Source organism: Salmo salar, chromosome 10 (assembly GCF_965601325.2).
Source record: "Salmo salar chromosome 10, fSalSal1, whole genome shotgun sequence".
NCBI classification, from domain to species: Eukaryota; Metazoa; Chordata; class Actinopteri; order Salmoniformes; family Salmonidae; genus Salmo; species Salmo salar.
Window position 1 is genome coordinate 10,661,604 of NC_138300.1, and position 21,010 is coordinate 10,682,613.

The window sequence follows — 21,010 nt, forward strand, 5'->3', positions numbered from 1 at the left end:
CTGTGCTGTAATTGTGCTCTTTGTTTCAACAAAGCCCCCCAGATTGCCTCTGATGACATTAATGTATGTCTTTCTCTTAACGTTACTTACTACTGGGTGTATTGGAGTATAGATTATGTGGAGTGTTAGCTAATCCTCCTCAGTGTATTCATTCATTTATAAGCATGTTGTTTAATAAGTTATATCAGTGAGGTTGTTTATGTTTTAATTTACAGCCCTGGTATTTACTTAGACATTACATGAAAAAGGGTTATTACAAATCGACTACCTACTTTTTGATTCTTTGGGGTTCATTGAACTCTAAATCTACTGTAAGTAATAGGTTGTTTCTTAGTTAATAACAAGACTGAAACAGAACTGTAAAATAAAGTGTAATGTCCCATAGTTCCCTTAGGTTAGATCGTTTCTGTAGGTTGTGATGATACAGGAGTTCCATTAGACACACATTCGCTGCATCCTGGTTCCTTTCTCGACAAATTATCTTTGTTACCAGATAGTGTTTGCTTGAGATGAGTTATCATAGATGCTGATTTAGGCTGTTTGTGGCCGAAAACCCTCCGAAGCGGAGACTAGAATTACACGGATGTAGGAAACAAACTCTGGGGTCATCCAACGATCTACTCAAACAGTCTTTAAGTTCCTCAATCTGAAGGAGGAGAGCTCCTCTCGTAGTGGAGCAGTTATTTATCCAAGGGACACCTTTATGGTCCAAGTTTGAAAGAGAGCGTACAGACTACAGACTGCAATATTGCTTTCATGCATCTAGTGTTTTCAGAACAGTGCTAAATTAAGAACATCGGATGAGTAGAGAAAGCCACTTCAGATAACCAAGTATTTTGCATATGAGCTCTATTTGTAGGGGAAACTGAAAGTTAATTAGCAACAGCAGACATAAAAACCTTTTCAAACTAGCCTTGAACCCTTTACTGTAGCTAGAGAGGATAGAGGCCTACTGGGGATTGTGGGGAACAGACCTGGATCATGTTCATTAGGCACAAAACGTACAGATATCTAACTGAAATAGGGAGGGACTACCTGAACTTGTCCATTTAAGGAACGGTCACATTCTTTAGACTATTGCAACCTGCTTAAAAATATGGCACACACACACTTGATGGTTTCAAACAATCCTATCCTGTACTCTGTGTGTTTCAGCTGGACCAGCTGGTGGTTGATGCAGCCAAAGAGAAGAGGGACATGGAGCAGAAACACTCCACCATTCAACAGAAGGTAACACACACATACACACACACGGAAACATGACTCACCTTTTTTGGCACACTTGCGCTATACACTGAGTGTACAAAACATTAAGAACATCTTCCTAATCTTGAGTTGCACCCCCACTTTTGCCCTCAGAACAGCCTCAATTCGTCGGGGCAAGGACTCAAAAAGGTGTCAAGCATTCCATAAGGGATGCTGGCCCATGTTGACTCCAATGGTTCCCAAGTTGGCTGGATGTCCTTTGGCACTGGCAGGATAGAGTTTGGGAAACCCTGCTCTAGCTAACCTTGAGCGCGCACACACACACACACACACACACACACACACACACACACACACACACACACACACACACACACACACACACACACACCCCCTCCCTGTCTCTAGCCTTGGGGAGCTCTGGTTTAAAGCAGTGATTTGACTGAGGTGGATCCTTTTCCCTCAGCCATAAAGCCTTTCTTATTGCACTCCAACCCATTCTATTAAAGGATCAGCCCTGAAACTGGGATTTTCAGAAAGCCTCACCAATATACCCCCAGTTACTCATCCACTTCTGCTCTTCTTCACTCGAATGCATGCAGTCATAGAAATGGAGGATCTGTCATTCTACTTCTGAGTACAGCATGTATTGTAATGAAAAAAAGTTATTATTAACGACTATCTATGATGTGTTTTGTCATTGTATTTTGTCACCCCTTTACCCATTCACTTCTGTACATATCTACTCACTCTAATACACACGCTATCATTATATTTATCATTCTATTTCTATGCAAACAGTATGAATGGTAGTTCATTATTTCATTAATGATGACTATTAATGGTTTATTTAGTGCTATGAAACACAGAACTGCAACTTACTAATGGGTTGTGGAACACTAGAAGAGTAGAGGAGTCATTGGGCAGGCGTTGATAATGGGATCTCACAGGCTATGTCCTAAATGGCACCCTAATAAGTCACCGACACACAGTCACACACCATGCCTTATTCAAGTGGGTTGGACGCTTCGGGGCTCACTTACCAAACGACAGGGATACGTTTCACCATCTATCCCTGTTCGCTACTCTCCCTGTAGTTTTTATAGATGCTCCCCAGCCTGTGGCTGCAACCCATATGGAATTCCTAGTCTCCGGCAGCTTTTAGAACTGCCGATTTGTGGTCAATAAGGCTGCCCTTAAGTCCCTACACTTTTTGGCCCTGATAGAGACATGGATTACCCCAGAAAACACTGCTACTCCAGCTGCTCTCTCGTCATCTGACTGTGTTCTCTCATAATACGAGAGCATCTGGTCGTGGTGGCACTGGGCTACTAACTTCTCCTAATTGGAGATTTTCTCTTTTCCCTCTCTCTCACCAGTATCTCCTCATTTGAATTCCATCTGGTCACTGTTACTTGTCCACTCAAGCTTAACATTGTTTTCATCTATCGCCACCAGGTGTCCTTGGAGAGTTCTTGATAAGCTAATTTCCCGACGATGGCTCACCAGTCATCGTACTGGGCGACTTTAAACTCCTGACGCCTGACTGCAATTCATTTCTTTCCAACTCTTTCTTTTCACTCCATTCAGGGTTTCATAAAAATCCTGGAAAAGTCATGGAATTTTGAAGTTGTGTTTTCCAGGCCTAGAAATTATAAAATCAGAAAAGTTTTGGAAAAGTCAATGGAAATTAAATCATTTCAGTTCATGTAATTTATTTAGGTACTGTTTTTAAATATTTTATGAATCAAATAAAAATATCAGCCAGAATCGGAATGACACTTTAGCGCGTCTGTGTTAGCGAGTATCACCTGCATGCATGTGTGGTCCGAGACGAGTGGGCCGTTGCTCAAGGAGAGAGAGGCAGTCGAACAATATGATAGAGAACAGACTAATAACTAGGTAGCCAATTCAAAACATATCTTGTAGTTAAATGTTTTCGTCATGACCCAAAAAACTTTCCACCGACACTTGCGAGTGTGGGCTTGCTTCTGCTGAATAGCCTTTTGATCTTTGATATATTAAATGAGTGAATTATTTCAAAAAGCATAAAACGTATTTGGTTGTAATGTTGCAATGTTGTACATCAAGGGTGGTCAACCATCCTCCAGGAGAGCTAATGGGTGTGCAGGCTTTTATTCCAGTGCCCCTCTAACAAACCTAATTTTAGAAATGAACTGCTCAACCGGACCTTGATAAACTGGCTCTGTGTTTGAGCAGAGCTTGATCAAAAGCCTGCACACCCAGAACCTCTCCAGACTGAGGGTAGACCACGTGATTTATACCGTTGCCTAACAGGGTTCTACTTTGGAGGAGGGGGGGGGGGGGGGGGTAAAAGTAATGGAGAAATCATGGAAAAGTCATGAAATTCCATCTGTCAAAATGTGTAGGAACCCTGTCCTTTACTCTTTTTACCCCTTTCCCAGTCCCCTTACACTCACAAGGCAGGCAATATGCTTAACCTCATCTTCACAAGAGGCTGTTTGCCTTCTAATCTCTCTGCAACCCCCCTCCATGTCTCGGGAACACTACTTCTCCAACCCTTCCCACTCGGCCCCTACCTAGATGGTCATGTGCCGCCGCAATCTTTGCTCTCTCTCTCCCACTACTGTCTCCTCTTCTATCCTATCCTCTTTTCCTTTGGCTTAATCCTTCTCCCTCCTGTCTCCTGACTCTGCCTCTTCGACAGTACTCTCCTCCCTTTCCGCATCCTTCGACTCCCACTGTCCCCTTTCCTCCCAGCCGGCTCGACCTTCCCCTCTTGCTCCGTGGCTGAGTGACTCACTGTGTGCTTACAGAACAGGGCTGTGGGCAGCTGGGCGGAAATGGAGGATAACTAAACTTCTGAATGACCTATCATCCTTCCACTCCCCCTTCTGTACCTTCTCTTCCTCTGTATCTGCTGCTAAAGCCACTTTCTATCACTCTAAATTTCAAGCTTTTTTCCACTTTCTCCTCCACCATCTCCCTCCTCCCGCTCTGTGGACGACTTTGTCAACCACTTTGGAAAAAAGGTTAACAATATCCGTTCCTCATTCTCTCAGGCTACTGAGCCCACTGATCCCACTCACACAGAACTACCCTACGCCTTGACCTTTTTCTCCCCTCTCTCTCTCTAGATGAGATCCTGGGACTAGTGATGTCTGGCCGCTCGACAACCTGCCCACTTGACCCCATCCCCTCCTCCCTTCTCCAGACCATCTCTGGAGACCTTCTCCCATTCTTCACTTCCCTCAACTCATCCCTGACATCAAAAACTACAGACCGGTATCCCTTCTTTCTTTTCTTTCCAAAACACTTGAGCCTGCTGTCTCTGACCAACTCTCTCGTTATCTCTCTCAGAATGATCTTCTTGACCCTAACCAGTCAGGCTTCAAGGCGACTCACTCAACTGAGACCGCTCTCCTCTGTGTCACGGAGGCTCTCCTCTCTGCCAAAGCTGACTCTCTCTCCTCTGCGACTAAATCTAACTGCTCACTTCGACACCGTGAACCATCAGATCCTCCTCTCCATCCTCTCAGGGTTGGGTGTCTCAGGTTCTGCACAATCCTGGATTGCATCATACCTGACAGGTCGCTCCTACCAGGTGGCGTGAAGAGGATCTGTGTCTGCACCACGTGCTCTCACTACTGCTGTTCCCCAGGGTTCGGTTCTAGGCCCTATCCTTTTTTTCTCTTTACACCCTGGCAAACTTCTCAACTTGGATGTCGGCCCACCAGCTCAAGGTCAACCTCGACAATACACCGCTGCTCTTCCTCCCGGGCAGTGTTCATTTTGGAACTCTTTTTAGTCTATCATTTTTCTGCATAACATCCTATTCTCTTCCCAACAGAAGAAATATGAGGGAAAAAAAATAATAATCTGGCCATGAATTCCTAAGCCTACATAGATATTAAAAAGCGACGGAGAGGGAGACGTTCCACCTCTGTCACTCGATCGCGCCATTATCAATGTTCCACAGACGCCGAAGCCACATTGATGTCCAAAAGTAAAACGGAGACTAATGACTTTGAATGGGAACTAATGAGGTAACAAGCCTGAACAAGGTGAAGCCTAAACAAATTTTTAGCAGCCCCGTCCGCAAGTAGCCTAGTTTTAGAATGGTCCGTGACATGCTTTATGAATGTACACTGAACAAAAATATAAACGCAACATGTTGGTCCCATGAACCGAAGTAAAAGATCCCAGAAATTTTCCATATGCACAAAAAGCTTATTTCTCTCAAATTATTTGCAGAAATTTGTTTAGTTCCATGTTAGTGAGCAATTCTCCTTTGCCAAGATAATCCATCCACCTGACAGGTGTGGCATATCAAGAAGCTGATTAAATAGCATGATCATTACACAGGTGCACCTACTGCCGGCGACGTTAAAAGGCCACTCGAAAATGTGCAGTTTTGTCACACAACACAATGCCACAGATGTCTCAGGTTTTGATGGATTGTGCAATTGGCATGATTTCTCCATCACTGGCAAGACCGCTCCATCACGCATGGTTGACAAATCCACCGTGTCCTCCTCCCAGAGTGCAAAGAACCTTGGCATGACCCTGGATAACAGCCTGTTGTTCTCTGCAAACATCAAAGCAGTGACTTCGCTCTTGCGGGTTCATGCTCTACAACATCCATGTAGAGTACAACCTTTCCTCACACAGGAAGTGGCGAAGGTCCTAATCCAGGCACTTGTCATCTCCCATCTAAACTACTGCAACTCTGTTGTCTGGGCTCCCCGCTTGTGCCACCAAACCCATGCAACTTAGCCAGAACGCCGCAGCCCGCCTGGTGTTCAACCCATGTCACCCTGCTCCTCCGCACACTCCACTGGCTTCCATTTGAAACTTGCATCATCTTCAAGACCCTGTTGTTTGCCTACGGAGCAAACGGAGCATACCTACGGAGCATACCTTCAGGCTATGCTCTCCGTGGAAACCTGCTCATTGAACATCTCATTCCAAATTCATGGGCATTAATATGGAGTTGCCCTTTGCTGCTATAATAGCCTCCACTCTTATGGGAAGGATTTCCACTAAATGTTGGAACATTGCTTCCATTTAGCCACAAGAGCATTAGTGACATCTGGCACTGATGTTGGGCGATTAGGCTTTGGCTTGCAGTTGGCCTTCTAATTCATCCCAAAGGAGTTCGATGGGGTTGAGGTCAAGGCTCTGTGCAGGCCAGTCAAGTTCTTCCACATCGATCTCGACAAACCATTTCTGTATGGACATCGCTTTGTGCACAAGGGCATTGTCATGCTGAAACAGGAAAGGATCTTCCCCAAACTGTTGACACAAAGTTGGAAGCACAGAATCGTCTAGAATGTCATTGTATGCCGTAGCATTAAGATTTCCCTTCACTTGAACTAAGGGGCCTAGCCCAAACCGTTATTTCTCCTCCGCCAAACTTTACAGTTGGCACTATGCATTGGGTCAGGTAGCGTTTTCCTGGCGTCCGCCAAACCCCGATACGTCCGTCAGACTGCCAGATGGTGAAGCATAATTTATCACTCCAGAGAACTTGTTTCCACTGCTCCATAGTCCAATGGCGGTGAGCTTTACACGACCCCAGACGCTTGGCATTGCACATTGTAATCTGAGGCTTGTGTGGGGCTGCTTGGCCATGGAAACCCATTTCATAAAGCTCCTGACGAACAGTTCTTGTGCTGACGTTGCTTCCAGAGGCATTTTGAAACTCGGTAGTGAGTCTTGTACCCGAGGACAGACGATTTTTACTCGCCAAGTGCTTCAGAACTCGGCGGACCCATTCTGTGAGTTTGTGTGGCCTACCTCTTTGCGACTGAGCAGTTGTTGCTCCTCGACGTTTCCACTTCACAATAAAATCACTTACAGTTGACCGGGGAAGCTGTATCAGGGCAGACTTTTTACAAACAGACTTTTTGTAAAGCTGGCATCCTATGACGGTGCCATGTTGAAAGTCACTGAGCTCTTCAATAAGGCCATTCTACTGACAATGTTTTGTCTATGGTGATTGCATGGCTGTGTACTAGATTTTATACACCTCTTAGCAACGGGTGTGGCTGAAATAGACACATCCACAAATTTGAAGGGCTGTCCACATACTTTTGTATATATACTGTATATATATATATGTATATATGTATATATATATATATATATATATATATATATATATTATATATATATATATTATATATATATATTATATATATATATTTATATATATATATATATTTATATATATATATATATTATATATATATTATATATATATATATATATATATATATATATATATATATATATATATATATATATATATATATATATATATATATATATATATATATATATATATATATATATATATATATATATATATATTATATATATATACATACACACACACACACACACACACACACACACACACACAGTGCCAGATTATTTTTGGTATCCTTCAAAGTAGCTACCTTTTGCCTTGATGACAGCTTTGCACAATCTTGGCATTCTCTCAACCAGCTTCATGAGGTAGTCACTCAACCAAATTGGGATGATTTGAACTGCAGAGTCAAGGAAAAACATCCAACAAGTGCTCAGCATATGTGGGAACTCCTTCAAGACAGTTGGAAAAGCATTCCAGGTGAAGCTGGTTGAGAAAAATGCCAAGTATGCAAAGCTTTCATCAAGGCAAAGGGTGGCTACTTGATTTGTTTAACACTTATTTTGTTACTACATGATTCTATATTTGTTATTTCATAGTTTTGATGTCTTCACTATTATTCCATGATGTAGAAAATAGTAAAAAAGTAAGAAAAACCCTTGAGTGAGTAGGTGTGTCCAAACTTTTGATTGGTACTGTATACAGTGCTTTCGGGAAGTATTCAGACCCCTTGACTTTTTCCACATTTTGTTATGTTACCTTTTTCTAAAATCGATTAAATCAGGTTTTTTTCTCATCAATCTACACATAATACCCCATAATGACAAAGCAAAAACATGTTTTTAGAAAACAAAAAAAAACTTAAATATCACATTTACGTTAGTATTCAGACCCTTTACTCAGTACTTTGTTGAATCACCTTTGGCAATGATTATAGCCTCGAGTCGTCTTGGGTATGACACTACAAGCTTGGCACACCTGTATTTGGGGAGTTTCTTCCATTCTTCTCTGCAGATCCTCTCAAGCTCTGTCAGGATGTATGGGGAGCTACACTGCACACCTATTTTCAAGTCTCTCCAGAGATGGTCGATCGGGTTCAAGTCCGAGCTCTGGCTGGGCCACTCAAGGACATCCAGAGACTTGTCCCGAAGCCACTCATGCGTTGTTTTGGCTGTGTGCTTAGGCTCGTTGTCCTGATGGCTCTGGAGCAGGTTTTCATCAAGGATATCTCTGTACTTTTCATCGTGCCCTCGATCCTGACTAGTCTCCCAGTCCCTGCCGCTGAAGAAAACCCCACAGCATGATTCTGCCACCACCGTGCTTTACCGTAGGGATGGTGCCAGGTTTCCTCCAGATGTGACGCTTGGCCTTCAGGCCAAAGAGTTAAATCTTGCTTTCATCAGGCCAGAGAATCTTGTTTCTCATGGTCAGAAAGTCCTTTAGGTGCCTTTAAGCAAACTCCAAGAAGGCTGTCATGTACCTCTTACTGAGGAGTGGCTTCCGTCTGGCCACTCTACCATAAAGGCTTGATTGGTGGAGTGCTACAGAGATGGTTGTCCTTCTGGGAGGTTCTCCCATCTCCACAGAGGAACTCTGTCAGAGTGAACATCGGGTTCTTGGTCACTTCCCTGATCAAGGCCCTTCTCCCCCGATTGCTCAGTTTGGCCAGGCAGCCAGCTCTAGGAAGAGTCTTGGTGGTTCTATACTTCTTCCATATAAGAATGATGTGTTCTCGGGGACCTTCAATGCTGCAGACATTTTTTGTACCTGTGCCTTGACACAGTCCTGTCGTCTCGGTGCTCTACGGACTATTCCTTCCACCTCATGGCTTGGTTTTTGCTCTGACATGCACTGTCAACTGTGGGACCTTATAGAGACCATGGACTCCAATGAAGTTGTAGAAAATTCTCAAGGATGATCAATGGAAAAAGGATGCACCTGAGCTTAATTTCGAGTCTCATTGCAAAGGGTCTGATACTTATGTAAATAAGGTGTTTCAATTTTTTATTTTTAATACATTTGCAAACATTTCTAAAAACCAGTTTTCAGTTTGTCATTATGGGGTATTGTGTGTAGATTGATAAGAAAAAAAAATGATTAAATCGATTTTAGAAAAAGGCTGTAACGTAACAAAATATGGATAAAGTCAAGGCGTCTGAATACATTTTGAATGCATATATCTCAAATTTAAAAAAAGGGAACACAATGGATAAGTTTCACTGGAACCTGTTTTTGTGCATGAGTGAGTTTGGTGGGATTTGTTGTGTGTGAATGTCGGTGTATGTATCTGTGTCCAAGTTTGTTTGCCTGTCTGGCTTCTTAGTATGTCTGTCAGTCTGTGTCTATATGGAAATCTCTTTCCAGCTCCCTTTTTTGTTTCTGTGTGAGAGTGTGTGCATGTCTGTCTGTGTGTGTGAGCGGACATGGCGAGCAGCAGCTTGCTCTCCGGCATGAGCAGCACTTCCAGCCAGGAGCCCTCTCATTCGCAGCCGTGCAAATTTACGCTCATCCTTGTGCGTCTTGCATCCCAGCGCCCTCCCTGTCCAACCCCCATCCCTTTTACTAGATGCTATTTTTATGTTGTCTCGCTCCCTCCCTCTCTCTGCCTCTCCTTCACTCCCTCTCTCTTTCTCTTTCTGCCAGTATGTATCAGCAGTTCTAACCTCTCCTCTTTTTCTTCTACCTCTCTCCACTGTTCCCCAGGCTGCTCTGCAGGTAAGCCTTTTTTCCTCTGTGTATTTCTGTGCTATTTCGGTTCTTTCTGCATGTTGATAGTCTGAAGTCATCATGATATATTATTGACACATACATGACGTGACCGGGTTAAGACCACTCAGTCCTCGTCACAGGTATGCGCATGTCTGTTGAAATCCATGCATGTCGGCTGTGTTATATGCCAGCCATTCATTCACCTAATGTGTTTATGATACAGCATATTGCGACAGTCTAGTCTTTATGCCTTACTGCAAAGGGAATGTGAGAGGCAAGGTTGATATCGGTCTAATTGCAACGTTGCAGAACATTACGAAAATGTGCTAGCTGGGATAGGCTGAATCTATAACATACTAGCTAAATGCTCAGTTAAAATATTCGCCTAGACTCATGTGCATTTCATTTCCTCATGACTGCGGTTTTTAGAGTGTGCTTAGTATGCCTTATATCTGCCTGTGTGAATTATTAATACATTTCTAGAGGGCTCCGTCGTGTTACAGATTGTCCCCATTGGACGGAGGGGGGCTCTAAGTTTAGCTCAAAGTATTAGCTTTTCTGCTTCTCAGAGGAGGAGGCAGTGGATTGTGAACTGGAAAGGGTTAATTTTGGTTTTCTGGTTTGTGCATGCTGCAGGAGAAAACATGAGTCTGTATACATACACACACACTGGGAGAAGTAGAGTACATGGCTCTCAAATAGAGGCTGTATAAATGTTTCATGCTGGAGCTAATCTGCACGGGGTTCGGTTGGTTATTCTAAACCCATTGCGCCAGCCAGCATCGACCTGCACACACACACACACACACTCGCATCCCAATGAGTTCGCATGCCGCTGCGGCTTCAGCGGAAGGGGGAGGTGCCAAACTCAGCCAGCAGCAGTGACGAGTGTTGATGAGGGACGGACAGACACACACACACACCAGTCACAATCCACTGCCTCCAACACACACACAGGGTAAGGAGGGAGGCTAGTTTTGGAGAGAGGGAGCTAGTCCGAGTGTGACAGGGCTGTCACTTGAGATGCTGCGGGAGGACAGGCAGAGGTAGCTACCGCTAGCTAGCCATTGTCAAGGTGACTGGGACACCGACACATACACTGACCTGCTGTCACAGACATGAAGATGAAGTTCTTCAGCAGATTCCACTATGTGTGGTATCTGGTGAGTCCGCTGAAAGAAGGGGACAAAACATGTTTATTTTTAGCTTCATATGGCTCTGTGCCATGGTCATGCGCTCTGTTGTGTGTGTGTTCAACTATCTCCAATTGTATGTCATGGAATCAATTGTCTCCTCTTTCTCAGTTTCTCAGCCCTTTCTCAGTCTTCTGGTGTTACTCTTTTAGGAGGTGACAGAGGTTGAACCTTTACCCGATGGACGCAGCTTTTGCGCGTGGAGGTCCTCCGTATGTAATACTTGATTTTCATTTGCTATTTGGTTTCCATTGACCCCCCCCACCAACTCCCTCCTCTTCTCCCTGCATAACCAGAGTGATGAGGAATTCCATTGTCATGCTGTACGTTCATGTGGTTTTCTCATTCTAAAGTATGGCTCCCACGGTTTACCTTCTGACTACAAAGCAATAGCCTGGTCCCAGATCTGTTTGTGCTGTCTTGCCAACTCCTTATCACTCATGGTCCAGTTGTCAAGACAGCCCAATTGGATCTGGGATCAGGCTAAAGAAGCATGGGTTTGACGTCTGCTTACATGTGAGTTCTGTGCTCTGGTTGTTGTCATTACTTGGGCTCTGTTTGACACCTTTATTACCTCCGTTCCTTGAAGCAATATCTGATCTGACATGGATGGATTGACATATGATGCAACCCATGATTTCACCTATCCAATCTTGTCAGATCAGTTATTTTTTTTACAGGGCCACGTTTTGCCCACACATTCGATTATTGCCTTTGACCGGTTGGGGATTGGATTGGATTCTATGTCCCTTGTCTGTCTTGAGTCCTGGCTGTATGGCTGTTTTACAGTTGTATGGCTTTGTGTGTGGGTATTGTGGACAGGATCCAGGTTTAGTGGTGTGTATGTAGAGGGATGCCATGTTTTTATCCCTGCCCAAAAGTAACAACTATTTTATTCCTCTCCAGGGCACATGCTGGGACAGAGGCCTTGAATAATACATACAGCCTAAAAATACGTCTTAGAGAGTCTGTTTGAGTAGGCTACACACTATGTTACATTGAACAATGATTCCTTAGTTGAAGTGTACTGTACAGTGTACACACTAGGGTAAATTGTTTTAGGGTTGGGTGATATTACGATAGTATCATCTATCGACGATGATTGAGAGCCATTGTTGATGGTGAAAACATTGTGATATGACAGACGATGGATAGCCTATTTTAACTTGACTGCCGCCCCGCAGTAAAGAACAAAATCTCGCACAGCAGGGCAGCACACAAGTGACATTCCGAGTAATTTCTATTTGCTATAACCTATTTCAATAAATATGTTGTATACAGAATGCAAGAGTGGAATGTAGGGTAAACAGAGCGAGAATTCCACCAAAGCAGTGCAAAATGTCGAATCATAAAATATTGTTTCTCTCTGTCGGATGCATGGGCCTTATAGCCTAAACCTATTCAATTTTTTTGATATACTGTGGGGTCTGGAATTATATAAAATAAATACAAATACTCTATTTGTATGCTATTGTATACTTTATTTTTATTATATTATTTCATACTTATGCAATTGCTCAGAGAAAGATTTTGTTTAACAACTAATACAAAATAAATACAAAGCTTGAGGGCCTTGGGTGCGACCGCCCCAATTCCCAAGCATCTGTAATTTCTGATTTTTATTTGTTTGACCGTTCGGGACCTTTAAATCTAATTCCCATGTAAAATAGCCTTTTGAGTGACTAAAATATCACCCATCATATTTTTGGGGGATAGCAATGCTAAATAATTGAGAAAGTATTTTTTTTCTCCCATGGCTAACTACCAGGAACTTTGAAAAGACCGGCTGAGTGGGTGGGGAGCTTATATTCATGAGCTCGCAGTTCCTTGACAGTTCTTTGAAACGCCTATGTCAAGAAACTTGGATGCTATGAGCAGTGTTTCAGTAAAATCATCTCAAGCAAATTTGGTGATACACAAAGCAAGTCAAGCAACATGGAAATTATATCAATGATGTAATTTTTTTTTATACATCTCCCGTTTGGCTCTTGTGATGCGGTTCACAGCAGCAGTTTTGAATGAACCCCCCCCCTTTTGTTCCATGCTGGCTGAAGACCTAGCTAGCCAGTAACTAGCTAACGTCAGACACGGATGAAAGGGCAGACATATATGTATCTTTGCCATAGATGAATAGCGTAAACTTTTATAATTGCTAAAACCCTATAGTCGAGTAGCTATCTAGCTATATAAACCACGCCCCTCCGCAAAGACGCCTTTTCCGATGTTGGTTAAAAGGCAGTACTTATTTAAATTAAGTAAGAGAATATCATGTTACCATTGGTGTATTAAAATGACAGGGTGATATCACCCTATCCCCTTAATAATCTGGCCTCCTGAATCCAAGGATGGGAGGGTCTCAGTAACTTTAAGATCCAATTTTATCAATGTAGAAGCAACAGTCATTTTTCATACTTTGGTCATCATAGAAAATGCATCATTTCGGCTGTATTTCGGAATTTTGAAAGATATAGATCTTGACGACGTGATTGCTGACATGCAAAACAGTTTGGGACTATATCAACAATGGACTAATGAAACAAATATCAAAATATATTTTTTGGGTGGAATTTTCCTTTGACTATCTTGTCTAGCTGTTTTAAAAAAGTAGGCTATATTCCCTTCTCTCTCCATTCATAGGCTATAAATATGACTTTGGGCTATGGTACGCTTTCTCTCGATCAAACAATGAATGAATTTAATGCAGTTCCATCTCAAAAAGTTGTTTGAATACCTTCAAAAACGAAAGGTATCCAGGGGACTATATCGATAGCCTATATAAAAATCTAATGAGAAGTTGAATCAAGTTTAAGCTTATTAAGAAATAAATTATCCGTGTGGGGTATAAAAATCACTCCATGCGAGGTTGAAAACCAAATGGCCAATCCTCCTACTAGACCTATCATAAAAGCTTTAAGACAAGTTCAAGTTATGAACAGTAGGCCTAGCCTATTTCCCAAGTATTGTAATAGCCTAAGACGGTGTTGTCCTAAAGTTGCCCCTTTCAAAAAGAACAAGAATGAAAGTCTGAGTCTATAGGCCTTGGTATAGGCTATTCTCAGTAACAACTTTGAGAGATTGAACAAACAATATTAAAAGAGGATGAGGCAAATAAAGCAATTATTATCCAGTTCTATAATCGAACTCATTACAGCAGGACAGTCCATTCCTCATCAGTTCATCAGTCGCTTTGATCCGCCATGTGCGTGCCACACAGACAGACAGACACACACAAACCTGTTCCATGCTGAAGCTCCACCAAAAAGGAATATTAGAAAAGATTTGCCTGCCCTTAGCCTCTGCCCAGGCTTTCAACAACATGATATTTCATCATGATTTGTCCAGTTGTAGCATGCGATTTCGTGCTACAGCCCAACTGTGTTTTTTAGCGGAGTAAAATTTTTCGGAATAGGGGGCGATAGCATCATATCACAATGTTTTATGAGTGCATAATCATGATAGGACAAAGGTTGACATCGCCCAACCCTAAATAGTTTTTTCTTTCTAATGTGTCTTTCTAGCATAACATTAGACTCTATAGTTACTTTTTTTTTCATATATTTTTTTTATATTTAGCAAAAATACAGCAACACTATAACAGTAATACATTTCAAAACAGGGGCACTCGATAGTGATACTTGCCAGTAGTATGAGAGTTGTGGTGTATTTACCAGTCACCCACACTTGGATTGAAGGGTTAATTACATTTTGTGATGGGAGTCTTGTATTGACACAGTTGGGCATCTTATATGCCATTTTCCGTTCCCCTAACATTCATGAGCCTGGCCCTGTCCACTGGATACATTCTGTACTGTACCCCATCCAGAAATATCCTCTGTCCTACGGTGTGTCATGGTGGAAAAGAGGGTGTGTCCAATCAGGAAATCACTAGGCTGAGGTGTTTAGCTCCAGGCCCCTTTGCTCAGGTTACAGTGCAGAATCTAATCTGGCTGTGAAGACAAACACACACACAGCTCTCTGTAAGTATAGTCTGAGGGAGTGATGATGAAGCACAACACAATGGTCAAACTCCTATCCAGATCAGCCAACGGCGTTTTGCAGATCTTACAGACTCAGGAGCAATTGGGCCGAATATAGGCTAGTGGAACCAATATCTGACAGTATGAAGACGGCAGATTTGACCATGACAATCTTAGGAAGTGCCTTGTGATCTCCATGTCGCGCTAATAGTCATTTGGAGCTGAGGATTACTTCTATCATTTCCACTTTGATGTTTATAAGCCTACAAATTAAAGTAATATCTTTCGATCCCCGATTGACTGCTTCAAGGACTTTTTCATTGACTCCTATTGTTTTTCTTCAAATGTTTCCCACAACAATCCTTGGAATTGAACAGTGAATTAATAGAAGTTCAATCGTTCCACCAACACCCTGACTGTTTGTGGTGTCTAGTGTTACAGAGGATAGTGTGGCAGGGGTGAGATCTAGCTCATGACACTTGTGGCTAGCCTGTCGGGTTATGGGGTTGTCGGTGGCTCTTTCAGAGAGAAGTCAACTCTGCCCCAGACCACAGGTGTTAGTCAGTTTACTGTTGCTGGAAACAAGGATGCGGATGCAGCAGACACACTGAAAGGTTGCATTGTCACAGAACTAGAATGAGTAGAACTAGAATGGCGTCCCCATTCAAGTCAATGATGCCGTAATGGGTGGACTGCCAACCATTTTAAAAGTCATTCCCTTGTCCTTCTGTGTGTCTTCTAGGCCTGTATCTCATGCCAAATGAACATGACCCTGGATTACCGTAGCTATCCCTGTCAGTATCTTTCTTTGATCAACATCTGATCTCACCTAGGCCTAAATCAAATAAACCTGTATGTTTGACCATCATAGGGCCAATGACTTGAGTACAGAACAATATATGTATGTATGTATGTATGTATGTATGTATGTATGTATGTATGTATGTATGTATGTATGTATGTATGTATGTATGTATGTATGTATGTATGTATGTATGTATGTACAGTGCCTTCGGAAAGTATTCAGACCCATTTACTTTTTCCACATTTTGTTACGTTATAGCCTTATTGTAAAATGTATATAAAAAAAATACAAAATCTCAGCAATCTACACACAATACCCCATAATGACAAAGGGAAAAAAAGAAGGGAAAAAAAACTATTTGCAAATGTATTCAAAATAAACAGATATACCTTATTTACATAAGTATTCAGACCCTTTGCTACGAGACTCTAGATTGAGCTCAGGTGCATCCTGTTTCCATTGATCATCCTTGATGTTTCTACAACTTGGAGTCCACCTGTGGTAAATTCAATTGATTGGACATGATTTGTAAAGGCACACACCTTTCTATATAAGATCCCACAGTTGACCGTACATGTCAGAGCAAAACCCTAGCCATGAGGTCGAAGGAATTGTCCGTAAAGCTCAGAGACAGAATTGTGTCGAGACACAGATCTGGGGAAGGTTACCAAAAAAAGTCTGCAGCATTGAGGTCCCCAAGAACACAGTGGCCTCCATCATTCTTAAATGGAAGAAGTTTGGAACCACCAAGACTCTTCTTAGAGCTGGCCACCCGACCAAACTGAGCAATCGGGGGAGAAGGGCGGTCAGAGAGGTGACCAAGAACCCGATGGTCACTGACAGAGCTCCAGAGTTCCTCTGTGGAGATGGGAGAACCTTCCAGAAGGACAACCGTCTCTGCAGCACTCCACCAATCAGGCCATTATGGTAGAGTGGCCAGACGGAAGCCACTCCTCAGTAAAAGGCACATGACAGCCAGCTTGGAGTTTTCCTAAAGGCACCTAAAGACTCTCAGACCATGAGAAACAAGATTTTCTAATTTGATGAAACCAAGATTGAACTCTTTGGCCTGACTTTAAAGCGTCACATCTGGGGGAAACCTGGCACCCTCCCTACGATTAAGCATGGTGGTGGCAGCATCATGCTGTGGGGATGTTTTTCAGCAGCAGGGACTGGGAGACTAGTCAGGATCGAGGGACAGATGAACGGAGCAAAGTACAGAGAGCTCCTTGATTAGCACCTGCTCCAGAGCGCTCAGGACCTCAGACTGGGGCAAAGGTTCACCTTCCTACAGGACAACAACCCTAAGCACACAGCCAAGACAATGCAGGAGTGGCTTCGGGACATGTCTCAATGTCCTTGAGTGGTCCATCCAGAGCCCGGACTTGAACCCGATCGAACATCTCTGGTGAGACCTGGAAATACCTGTGCAGGTACTTCAAGCTTGTAGCGTCATACCCAAGAAAACTTGAGGCTGTAATCGCTGCCAAAGGTGCTTCAAAAAAGTGCTGAGTAAAGGGTCTGAATACTTATGTAAATGTGATATTTCAGTTTTACATGTTTTATAAATTAGCATAATATTCTAAAAACCTGTTTTTGCTTTGTCATTATGGGGTATTGTGATTGAGGGGAAAAAACAATTTAACACATTTTAGAATATGGGTGTAATGTAACAAAATGTCAAAAAAGTCAAGGGGTCTGAATAGTTTCCAAAGGCACTGTATACAGTTGAAGTCGGAAGTTTACATACGCCTTAGCCAAATACATTTAAACTCAGTTTTTCACAATCCCTGACATTTAATCCTTGTAAAAATTCCCTGTCTTAGGTCAGTTAGGATCACCACTTTATTTTAAGAATGTGAAATGTCAGAATAATAGTACAGTGATTTATTTCAGCTTTTATTTCTTTCATCACATTCCCAGTGGGTCAGAAGTTTACATACACTCAATTAGTATTTGGTAGCTTTGCCTTTAAATTGTTTAACTTGGGTCAAAGATTTCGGGTAACCTTCCACAAGCTTCCCACAATAAGTTGGGTGAATTTTGGCCCATTCCTCCTGACAGAGCTGGTGTAACTGAGTCAGGTTTGTAGGCCTCCTTGCGTGCACACGCCTTTTCAGTTCTGCCCCCAAATTTTCTATAGGATAGAGGTCAGGGCCTTGTGATGGCCACTCCCATACCTTGACTTTGTTGTCCTTAAGCCATTTTGCCACAACTTTGGAAGTATGCTTGGGGTCATTGTCCATTTGGAAGACCCATTTGCGACCAAGCTTTAACTTCCTGACTGATGTCTTGAGATGTTGCTTCAATATATCCACATAATTTACTTCCTCATGAAGGCATCTATTTTGTGAAGTGCACCAGTCCTCTCCTGCAGCAAAGCACCCCCACAACATGATGCTGCCACCCCCGTGCTTCACAGTTCTATTTTAGTTTCTTCAGACCAGAGGACATGTCTCCAAAAAGTATGATCGTTGTCCCCATGTGCAGTTGCAAACCGTAGTCTGGCTTTTTTATGGCGGTTTTGGAGCAGTGGCTTCTTCCTTGCTGAGCGGCCTTTCAGGTTATGTCAATTATAGGACTCGTTTTACTGTGGATATAGATACTTTTGTACCCGTTTCCTCCAGCTTCTTCACAATGTCCTTTGCTGTTGTTCTGGGATTGATTTGCACTTTTGGCACCAAAGTACATTCATCTCTGAGCGGTATGACGGCTGTGTGGTCTCATGATTTTTATACTTGCATACTATTGTTTGTACAGGTGAACGTGGTACCTTCAGGCATTTGGAAATTGCTCCCAAGGATTAGCCAGACTTGTGGAGGTCTACAGTTTTTGCTGAGTTCTTTGCTGATTTCTTTTGATTTTCCAATGTTGTCAAGCAATGAGGCACTGAGTTTGAAGGTAGACCTTGAAATACATCCACAGGTACACCTCAAATGACGTCACTTAGCCTATCAGAAGCTTCTAAAGCCATTGGGGCGGCAGGGTAGCCTAGTGGTTAGAGCATTGGTCTAGTAACCGAAAGGTTGCAAGTTTGAATCCCTGAGCTGACAAGGTACAAATCTGTCATTCTGCCCCTGAACAAGGCAGTTAACCCACTGTTCCTAGGCCGCCATTGAAAATAAGAATTTGTTCTTAACTGACTTGCCTAGTTAAATAAAGGTGAAAACATTTTTATTTTTTATTTTTTTTGAATGACATAATTTTCTGGAATTTTCCAAGCTGTTTAAAGGCACTGCCAACTTAGTGTATGTAAACTTCTGACCCTCTGGAATTGTGATACAGTGAATTATATGTGAAATAATCTGTCTGTGAATAATTGGTGGGAAAATGACTTGTGTCATGCACAAAGTAGATGTCCCAACCGACTTGCCAAAACTATAGTTTGTTAACAAGAGTGGAGTGGTTGAAAACAAGTTTTAATGACTCCAAGCTAAGTGTATGTTAACTTCCCTACTTCAACTGTATGTATGTATGTACTGTACCAGTCAAAGGTTTGGACTCCCACATTCCATTTTTTTTTTTTTTGCTATTTTCTAATAGTGAAGACATCAAACTATGAAATAACACGTATGGAATCATGAAGTAACCAAAAAATTGTTAAACAAATCAAAATATATTTGAGATTCTTCAAAGTAGCCACCCTTTGTCTTGATGACAGCTTTGCACTCTTGGCTGCTTTTCCTTCACTCTGCGGTCCAACTCATCCCAAACAGTGGCAGTTAGCCTAGTGGTTAAAGCGTTGGGGCAGTAACCGAAAGGTTGCTGGATCGAATCCTTGAGCTGACAATTCAGTTAACCCACTGTTCCCCGGTAGGCCGTCGCTGTAAATAAGAATTTGTTCTTAACTGACTTGCCTAGTTAAATAAAGGTTAATAACAAAAACCCATCTGAATTGGGTTGAGGTCGGGTGATTGTGGAGGCCAGGTCATCTGATGCAGCACTCATCACTGTGTTTTGGGCCATTTTCCTGTTGAAAAACAAATGTTAGTCCCACTAAGCACAAACCAGATGGGATGACATATCGCTGCAGAATGCTGTGGTAGCCATGCTGGTTAAGAACTTCTTGAATTCTAAATAAATCACTGACAGTGTCACCAGCAAAGCACCCCCATACCATCACATCTCATCCTCCATACTTCACGGTGGGAACCACACATTCAGAGATCATCCATTCACCTGCTCCGTGTCTCACAAAGACACTGCGTTTGGATCCAAAAATCTCAAATTTGGACTCATCAGACCAAACGACAGATTTCCACTGGTCTAATGTCCATTGCTCGTGTTTCTTGGCCCAAGCAAGTCTCTTCTTCTTATTGGTGTCTTTTAGTAGTGGTTTCTTTGTAGCAATTGTACCATGAAGGTCTGATTCACGCAGTCTCCTCTGAGCAGTTGATGTTGAGATGTGTCTGTTACTTGAACTCTGTGAAGCATTTATTTGGACTGCAATCTGAGGTGCGGAGGTAACTCTGTGCCTCCCTGTCCTGTGGTGGTCCTCATGAGAGCCAGTTTCATCATGGTTTTGTTTTTTGTAACTGCACTTGAAGAAACTTTTAAAGTTCTTGACATTTTCCGGGTTGACTGTTTCATGTCTTAATGTAGTGATGGACTCTTTCTCTTTGCATAGTTGAGCTGTTCTTGCCATAATATGGACTTGGTCTTTTACCAAATAGGGCTATCTTCTGTATACTAACCCAAAATTAAGAAGGAAAGAAATTCCACAAATTAATTTTTAACAAGGCATAAAAAGAAAAACCCTTGAAAAACCCTTGAATGAATAGGTAGGTAGGTAGGTATGCTACCGTTCAAAAGTTTGTGGTCACTTTTACATTTCCTTGTTTTTGAAAGAAAAGCAGATTTAAAATTAAATCAAATTGATCAGAAAGACAGTGTAGACATTGTTAATGTTGTAAATGGCATTTTTTTTTTAAACGGCATATTTTTTTAAATGGAATATCTACATAGGCGTACAGAGGCCCATCAT

General features: G+C 42.3%; 1 protein-coding gene across 3 annotated transcripts in view; it reads left to right on the plus strand.

The window, feature by feature from the left end:
• The window catches only part of LOC106613490 (arf-GAP with coiled-coil, ANK repeat and PH domain-containing protein 2), a 118,684-nt gene that overhangs the window by 70,250 nt on the left and 27,424 nt on the right, over nucleotides 1-21,010 (plus strand). For all 3 annotated transcript variants that reach the window (XM_082956698.1, XM_014215778.3, XM_082956699.1), the window contains exon 9: nucleotides 1,156-1,230. In XM_082956698.1, the coding sequence (XP_082812824.1) occupies nucleotides 1,156-1,230 (75 nt within the window). The remainder of the gene's footprint in view (nucleotides 1-1,155; nucleotides 1,231-21,010) is intronic.